Consider the following 9,675-nt stretch of genomic DNA (forward strand, 5'->3'; position numbering starts at 1 on the left):
AAAATAAGTATTCTTAAATCTATTTTCAGACACAATCAATTATTTCTCTGGGAATAAATATCATTTTTCATTATAAGTGTTTCAGAGTACTCTTGGATCATTGTATTGTTAATACTGAAAAGTCACAGTATCATCTCACAACATTGCTATTACTTGGTATACAGAACATTTCACTGTGCGTGATCTCATGGACAACTTTCCATGTTTTTCTTAGAGCATCCTACTCATTATTTCTTATAGAATATTAGTATTTCAACATAATCACAGACCACAGTTTATTCAATTCCCCAATTGATGGGCATTGTATCAAGTGCCAATTCTTTGTCCTGAGAAAAGAACTTCTATAAATATTTTTGTACACATAAAATTTTTCCTTTAAAAAAAATCTTTCTTGAGATATGCCTTGTAGTAGTATTGTTGGGTCAAAACAAGATTTTTATAGCACTTTTTAGAGCAGAATTTCAAATTGTTTGGTAAAATGGTTGTATCAGTTCACAATTCTGCTGACAATGCATTAATGTCTCATTTTTTCCCTACATTCACTTCAATATTTATCATTTTCTTTTTCTGGCCCATTAGCCAATTTAAAAGATAATAAGGTAGTGCCTAAGAAATTGTTTTTTAAATTTCTCCAATCAATAGTGAAAATACATTTTTAAAATAAGGCTATAAATCACTTAATTAATTTATCTGAAAACTGTTCATATTCTTTGATTACTTATCAACTGGGGAAATGGCTCTTAATTTTTTTTATAAATTTGACTCAGTTCTCTATATGTTTGAGAAATAGGCCTTCATCAAAGAAACTTCCTACAAAATTATTTTCACAATTACTATTGCTATGTTCTCCTCCCCATTTATTCTTTTCTCTCTCTTCTTTCACTATTTCTTCAAAAGTGTTTGACTTGTGACCACTCCTTTCCCCAGCATTTCTCTTCCTTTTGTCCTTTCCACCTTCTTATGTCCCTGTAAGATAGTTTTCTATACCAATATTAAGTGTGTATGTTATTTCCTTTATGAGCCAATTCTGATGAGAATAAGATTCATCACTATCTCCCTTTTTCCCTCCAAAAGCTTTCTTTTTTGCCTTTTATAGGGCAGATAATTTACACTACTCCATCTTTGCCTTTCTCTTTCTCCCAGTACATTTCTCTCTTCACCCTTTAATTTTTTTTAGATATTTTTAGATATTATCCCTTTATATTCAACTCATAACTATACCTTTTGTCTATCGAAACTCCTAATTGCCTTAATAATGAGAAAGTTCTTACGAGTTAGAATATGTGTGTGTGTGTGTGTGTGTGTGTGTGTGTGTGTGTGGTGTGTGTGTGTGTGTGTGTGTGTGTGTGTACATAGAGAAGTATAGTTTAACCTTACTGAGTCCCTTATGAAATTTCTCTTTCCTTATTTAATTTTCTTAAATTACTCCTTTAGGCTTCTCCTGAGACCTGTATTTTGCAAGTCAAATTTTCTATTCAACTTTGGTCTTCTTTCTTTGAATGTCCACCTTTCTATTTTTTCATTCTTTTGTTTGTTTGTCTTATTTTTTTTTTCATGTTTTTTCATAAAGTCATTATTTCCTGTTAGCTCAAATCTTAATTTTTAAGGAATTATTTTGCTCAGTGAGGTTTTGTTGTATCTCCTTTCCCTTTGGCCAATTTACTTTAAACATTCTTTTCCTCATTAGTTTTTTTATACTTCCTTTTGCATCATTCTTATTTTTCTTCCCATTTTTTTCTCTACCTCACTCACTTGATTTTCAAAATCCATTTTGACCTCTTCAGCGGCCTTATTTTTCTTGGAAACTTTTGATGTTTGAGCTTTGACTTTATCTTCTTTTGAAGGTGTGTTTACCATGGCGACCTTCTATAGTCAGAAGCTTTTTCTGTTGTTTGTTCATTTTTCCAAACTATTACTCAACTTTTAACTCTTTGTTAAAGTAGGGCTCTGTTTCCAGGGTGAAGTGTGCAATGTCCCAAGCTTCAGGAATTTTATATAACTATTTTCTTGTCCCATTGAGGGGAGTCTATAAGTTGTCAATTCTTCCAAGTTGGTGTGATCCAAGGAGAAGTATATTTTACCTCTCCTAGTGACCACAAGCACACTTTTCTGCCCTGGAACTGTAAATTCTAGTGAACCAGCCTTAGGTCATCGGTCTGAATATGGGTAAAACAACAGAGTCCTGCATCAGTGCTATAGTAGACAACTATAATCTCCTGTTGCCCAGATGTTCAACCCCTTAGTGTGAGCTTGCTATGGCCTGAAATCTCCAGAAGCTGCTGCCTCTGCCATCACCACCTCCGTTACCCTGGCTCCTGATTCAGTGTCTCCCAACAGCCACTCCTAGTTTGCTGGTTTCCCCAAGGCCTCTTGCCTAGTAAGATAAATCTTTCTTGCTGACCTTCTGAGTTATATTTGGTGTCTCATATTAATACTAGGGACTTTCTATAAACATGAAATCGCAGGCCAGATTAGAAATAAAATAAATGCTAAGCTGTATACATAATCATTTTAAAGAATAAAAGCAGACAGGATATAATATTGCAGAGTACATGTATATCTATACTTTTATTTATTCAACTATCTAATTTAAGTAGGGAGTTGATCATGGAAAAGGGTGTTTTATCTGACTTATCTAAACATACCTACAAGTATGTTTCAGAGATAATATTTATACCCTCCCCAGTTCTGAGGTCATCCTGTCTATTAACTGTCATATTGCATTTTAAATCCAAATTCTGTTTCATGAAAAAATAGTATTTAAAAATAAAGACTCAGAATAGCCCTTGCTTTATAAACTCCCTTTTTTATTTATTAGTTGTTACCTGATTATATTTTGGCTGTTTAATTTTATTTGAAAAAAAAACTTTTTATTTATTTAAAACTAAATACAACATAACAAAAAATTAAAAAAATAAAGACAGAAAAGGAAATTTTTTAAAAAATCCATAACATTCTAATATGCCCAGTAGAACATCAGAGAAAATCCAAAATATGTAATAATAAATTTCCTTTTCAAGAAAGCACATATAATAATAGAATAAATTATATTCTTGACAGTCTATCTTTTATTTGCTTCCTTTTCCTTTGGTTCTCTTATTCTCTACTTTGTACCTTTTTTTTCCCCTTCCATCTCCCCCCCCCCCAATTCCTGTAAGTAGAGTACAGTTAAGTATGATTGATATTACTAGCACTACTTTTTTTTCTAATAAATTCTATTCCTGATCCAAATTGTATTGTGTATACCTTTTATTTCTTATAGCTGCTAATTCTATTACTTTAATTCTGCTCCTTAACTTGCCTTGTTTTATTTAAGTTCCATCCACCCATGAATCTTAACTTCTCCCTCCACCTTTTCCTTCCCTCTTTATTCCATTCCCATTAATCAACACATCTTATACCATTCTCCTGTCTAAACACCATCTGTATCCCAACTTATCTTTTATCCCTTGACCATTAATAAACACATCTTATCTCACTGTCATGAATCTATACATCCCTATCTTATCTGTTCCCTTCTCCTAAAGAAAGATATTTCTTTGTATATTTTTCAGGCTTTTATACTCTTTATGGGGTGTGTGTTGTGTGTGTGTGTGTGTGTGTGTGTGTGTGTGTAGTTAGCCCATTCGGGATAGAAATAGGTTTTCAGAACTGTGCGTTCCTCCTTCTCCCTCAGATACTTCTATTTCTATTTTTCCTCTACCCCTCATTTATATAACATAATTACTATTTTTACCTTTTCCTAGACAATTTTGTTTTTTACAGTCAGAGCATAATGAACTGAGCCCCAAATTTGAGCTGCCCAATTATTGTCAATCTTAAACATGTGGAATGCAGTTTCATGCAAAAAAACAATTTGTCCATCTTAAGTCCTTTGAAATTAATCTTTGGTATTGATACTTTTATTTATTCAACTATCTAATTTAAGTAGGGAGTTGATCATGGAAAAGGGTGTTTTATCTGACTTATCTAAACATACCTACAAGTATGTTTCAGAGATAATATTTATACCCTCCCCAGTTCTGAGGTCATCCTGTCTATTAACTGTCATATTGCATTTTAAATCCAAATTCTGTTTCATGAAAAAATAGTATTTAAAAATAAAGACTCAGAATAGCCCTTGCTTTATAAACTCCCTTTTTTATTTATTAGTTGTTACCTGATTATATTTTGGCTGTTTAATTTTATTTGAAAAAAAAACTTTTTATTTATTTAAAACTAAATACAACATAACAAAAAATTAAAAAAATAAAGACAGAAAAGGAAATTTTTAAAAAATCCATAACATTCTAATATGCCCAGTAGAACATCAGAGAAAATCCAAAATATGTAATAATAAATTTCCTTTTCAAGAAAGCACATATAATAATAGAATAAATTATATTCTTGACAGTCTATCTTTTATTTGCTTCCTTTTCCTTTGGTTCTCTTATTCTCTACTTTGTACCTTTTTTTTCCCCTTCCATCTCCCCCCCCCCAATTCCTGTAAGTAGAGTACAGTTAAGTATGATTGATATTACTAGCACTACTTTTTTTTCTAATAAATTCTATTCCTGATCCAAATTGTATTGTGTATACCTTTTATTTCTTATAGCTGCTAATTCTATTACTTTAATTCTGCTCCTTAACTTGCCTTGTTTTATTTAAGTTCCATCCACCCATGAATCTTAACTTCTCCCTCCACCTTTTCCTTCCCTCTTTATTCCATTCCCATTAATCAACACATCTTATACCATTCTCCTGTCTAAACACCATCTGTATCCCAACTTATCTTTTATCCCTTGACCATTAATAAACACATCTTATCTCACTGTCATGAATCTATACATCCCTATCTTATCTGTTCCCTTCTCCTAAAGAAAGATATTTCTTTGTATATTTTTCAGGCTTTTATACTCTTTATGGGGTGTGTGTGTGTGTGTGTGTGTGTGTGTGTGTGTGTGTGTAGTTAGCCCATTCGGGATAGAAATAGGTTTTCAGAACTGTGCGTTCCTCCTTCTCCCTCAGATACTTCTATTTCTATTTTTCCTCTACCCCTCATTTATATAACATAATTACTATTTTTACCTTTTCCTAGACAATTTTGTTTTTTACAGTCAGAGCATAATGAACTGAGCCCCAAATTTGAGCTGCCCAATTATTGTCAATCTTAAACATGTGGAATGCAGTTTCATGCAAAAAAACAATTTGTCCATCTTAAGTCCTTTGAAATTAATCTTTGGTATTGATTCTTATATTGTAATTTTCTATTAAGTTTAGGTTTGGTTGAGAGAAAGTCCTGAAAATCTGCAATTCCATTAAATGTCCATTTTTTTTTGTGTTCAATATTATACTTAGTTTTACTACAATGATATTTTTGGCTACAATCCTAGTTATTTTGATTGCTGATATATCTTGTTTAAGGATCTGCAAACTTTTGATATAGCTGTGGATAAATCTTGTACAATTCTATTTGTAGCTCCAACATATTTGAATTGTTTTTTCTTTGTCTGTTTCTTTTTTTAAATTGTAAATTTATTTATTTTTAAAACACATTGCTTTATGAATCATGCTGAAAACAAAAATCAGAAAAGGGAAAACTGTGGGAGAGATTTTTTTTTTAAAACAGAAAAAAGAAGTGAACATAGCATATGTTGATTTATATTCAAGTCTCCTTAGTTATTTTCTGGATGTAAATGGCATTTTGGGAACAAAGTCTATTAGGATTGCTCTGAATCAGTGAACTACTGAGAAGAGCCAAGTCTTTCATAGTTGATTATCACACATTCTTTCTGCTAATTGTGTACAATGTATTCCTGGTTTTGCAGTTTCTGTATAAACTCACTCAGCATCAGTTTATATAAATCTTTCCAGGCTTTTCTGTAATCAGCTTATTCATTAAGATGAATCTTCATAAACCTTCATATGTTTACATATGAACCTGTTCAGCCACTTTGCAGTTGATGGCCATCTTCTAATTTTCCTATTTTTTTGCTAGCACACACACAAAAAAAGTTGCTATAAACATTTTTGCACTCCTTTTGCCTTCTTTATAATTACCTTGGGATACAGACCAAGTAATGGCACTGTTTGGTCAAAGGGAATGCACAGTTTTATAGCTCTTTGGGCATAGTTCCAGATTGCTCTTCAGAATGGCTGGATCATTTCACAACTTTACCAATCAATTAATATATTATTAATATATACTAGAAATATATATTAGTGTTAACATATAGTTAGATGACTAATAGTCATTTAATAGTCACTAAATTAATGTCTAAGTTTATTAGCAATTTCTTTGAATGTCTACAATTCTTTAAAAGATTTTTTGAGTTCTGTACATTATTTATAATTCCTTTATTCCTCATTTACCCCCTTTTAATGTTATTTCAGATGAGACGGGAGTTGGAAAAAAATATAACTAGGGAACTTCATGCAGGTATGTCCAAATGGTTCATAAATAAAATGTCATACTTTAATGCTATACCTAATTTTTTTTTAAATATACTACAAAAACTTACATAAAGCTGCTATTTTCTCTTTTTCACCACTATCAAGTGATCATGAATTCTTCTAGGCAGGCATCCTTCAAATATGAGCAATATCCCAAATGTGGTATTACACATGAATATATTCACATGCTCTTTAGAGATACAGCTTCAAAGTCACAATAAATGTCCAATTTCAACACTATCAGGTAATTAAGGCTTTTGTTATAGATTTAACAAAAAAAAATAGAGGAAAGTCACAGTTAAATGAAAATGTAGCTCACATTTTTCTCAGACCAAAAAAAAAAATTGTGGCAATAATATAATTAAAAAGGAAATAGAGCTCAATAGGAACATAAGTAAGCAAACCACCATGAATGTAATTATACTTGGTATATATGTTTATATGCCAACTTCTACTACAGAAGATGAAAAAATATTACAAAATGCTCCAAAATCAATATATATCTTAAATGTAAACATAGTGACTGATATTTATATAACACAAACTTTGCAAAATATTTTATTTTCTTTTTAAAATTTTTATTTTTCTTCAGTTACATTCAAAAAATTTTTTTCATTTGTTTTTTGATTTTTGATTTTTGAATTCTAGCTTCTCTTCCTTATTCCCACCCACAATTAAGAAATCACATATAAAGTTATGCAAGATATTTCCAAAAAAGTCAAGTTGTGAAAGAAAATGCAGATCTCTCACCCTAATGAAAATAAAAACCCTCAAGAAAAATTAAATTAAAAAGAGAGATAGGGAAAAAGAGAATGCTTCAATCTGTATTCAGACACAATTCCTTTTCTGGATATGGATAAGATTTTTCATAATAAGTCCTTTGAGTAGCCATACATGATTGTACTATTGAGAATAGCAAAGTCATTTACAGCTGATCATCCCAGAACATTATTATTACTTTGTTAATGGAGGACTTTACAGGATTGTTTTTTTCTGAGAACATGCTGCTCAACATTTCCCAAGGAATGACAATATTCCATCACAAATACATACCACAGTTTATTGAGCCATTCCCCAATTCATGGGTAATTCCCCTCAATTTCCATTTTTTTCGCCCTAAAAAGAGAGCTGCTATCAATTTTTTTTAATAGATCATTGTCCTTTTTTCCCTTTTTTTTTTCTGAATCTTTTGATATTCATGCCTAATAGTGATGCTAGGTCAAACAATATGCATGAATTTATAGCCCTTTGGGCAGAGATCGTATCTTTTGATCATTTATCAATTGGAGCATGGCTCTCATTTTTTATAAGTTTGACTCAATGTTTGATCTATAAAGGCTTATCAAAGAAACTTGCTTCAAAAAATTTTTTTACAATGATTATTTCTAATTGTATTTCCCCATTTATTTCCTCTCTCCTTCCATTCTCTCCCTCCTCAAAAACATTTCTTTGCAAAACAGTTTGTGTACATTGTCTGATTTGAACTTCAAACCATACCCAGTGTGGTAGATAACTTCCAGGAAAAACTGAGTTCAAGCCTTACCTCTGATACCTATTATGTATGAGACCACTTAACTTCAAATGCTTAGGAAACTCAGTTGGATCAATGACCATTTTCATGATTCTCATATCTAAAATTCCTTGAGATGATGTCCCAATTATATATATTATATGTGTGTGTGAATATGTGTGTATATATATGATGTAAATTGTTTTTCTTTTTTTTTTCCTCCAGATAATGCTGAGCTTGAATCTGGACCATGCTGGGCTTCTCCCATAGTACCTACTTATCAGCCCACAGCAACACCAAATCTGAATCAGGATCCAGTTTCCAGAGCAAAACAAGAATACTTAGAGATTTTAAATAAAAAATATATGCTTTAAATAAAGAAAGAAATAAAGTATAATTATGAAATGAGGCGTGAGAAATAATTTATTTGGACCTTTATTGTATTTCAATTAATATTAATCAATTTGACAGCATTATATCAAAATTCTATATATAAGGCCCCAGAGCTGTAGCCTGCAGATTCTAAATTCATTTGCTTAATCATAGAAAGTAAACTAGAGGCCCTCCAACATTGTTTTTCCTTGTCATGATGACCAAGCCAAGTGTGATAGACATGAGCACTACATGGAAAATCCCCAAAATATTCCCATACCTCCAGACCAATCACCTGACCCTCTTATGACCATTTAGGTGACCGAACTTATGAGAGCTTGTTCCATTTCCTCCTGCCCAACCTAAGAAGAAACCTATTCAGCTTGTGTGGAGATATCTTGAATCTCCAGAACATCTAGCCTCATAAAAATAGGACCTGGGAGGATAAGACATCTCCAGCTGTGAAGAAGTTCTGAGGTCCCATTTCATTAGAGGGAAACATGGACTTTATTATAATAAAGTGCCATTACTTAGAACTCTGCCTCAGTCTCTTTTATTGTAGGTGGGATAATTTTGATTCCCACAATGATGGCGACTCTGGTGGGATAACAATAAGTGGATCCCAGCCTCAGACCCAAAAAGAAAGATCACAGTGGCCGGTGTTTTCACCAATGGCTCCCCCAGGGACACCAGTTGTGGGAGGCTGGAGCCCTTCCCTATCTGCACTCAAATTCTCTGAGCTGAGATCTCTCTACAGTTAGTGAGTCTGCCTTGATTAACACTAAATGCATTTTTCTTTAAGAAGGATCCCTGAATGGGGACTATTTCAATTTGTGATTAATTTACTAAACTTATAAACTCCAGATAAAAAAATGTAAATTTATAAACTTAAATTTTATTTTATAAAAAATTATATGGCCCTAATTTTAACTTTTCAGACATAAAAGTACTTGAAATGTACTTAAAGTTGGGATAAGTTTATCAGGAATGTTACTAGAAAGCAGAATAAGGAAATATTAGACAATCTTCAGAAAAGGATAATAGTAGCCCTCCTCTGTTAGTTATCCTTCCTCTTTCTAGAATGTAAGCTCCTTTGGGACAAGGACTGGCTATGTAAAGAGAGATGGAAATTCATTTCCTGTAACTTCTGTAACATCCAATATAATCAGGAATCAGGGGAGGGATAGGAAATAAAATAATACCTTTGGAGTTAAAAAAAAAAAGATAAAAAGGAGTAGAATTGGAGTTTATTTGCCTTTTTGTTATTGTTACTTTTCAACAAACAACTTGTGTAATGGGCTATTGAATAAATTTCTCCATTTTTCAAACTTTCATTTTGTTAAGTCCAGGGAGATTCAACA

At 32.0% G+C, this 9,675-nt stretch overlaps 1 protein-coding gene across 1 annotated transcript in view; it reads left to right on the forward strand.

Annotated features, from left to right (window-relative positions):
• LOC127537992 (ankyrin repeat domain-containing protein 26-like) overlaps positions 1 to 8,662 on the forward strand; it is a 92,581-nt gene extending 83,919 nt beyond the window's left edge. Inside the window, exons 31-32 of the mRNA XM_051961439.1 lie at positions 6,373 to 6,418; positions 8,168 to 8,662. Coding sequence (XP_051817399.1) covers positions 6,373 to 6,418; positions 8,168 to 8,316 — 195 coding nt within the window. The 3' untranslated portion in view covers positions 8,317 to 8,662. The remainder of the gene's footprint in view (positions 1 to 6,372; positions 6,419 to 8,167) is intronic.
• Positions 8,663 to 9,675: the final 1,013 nt, after the last annotated feature.

Source organism: Antechinus flavipes, chromosome 5, assembly GCF_016432865.1.
Source record: "Antechinus flavipes isolate AdamAnt ecotype Samford, QLD, Australia chromosome 5, AdamAnt_v2, whole genome shotgun sequence".
Taxonomy (NCBI): domain Eukaryota; kingdom Metazoa; phylum Chordata; class Mammalia; order Dasyuromorphia; family Dasyuridae; genus Antechinus; species Antechinus flavipes.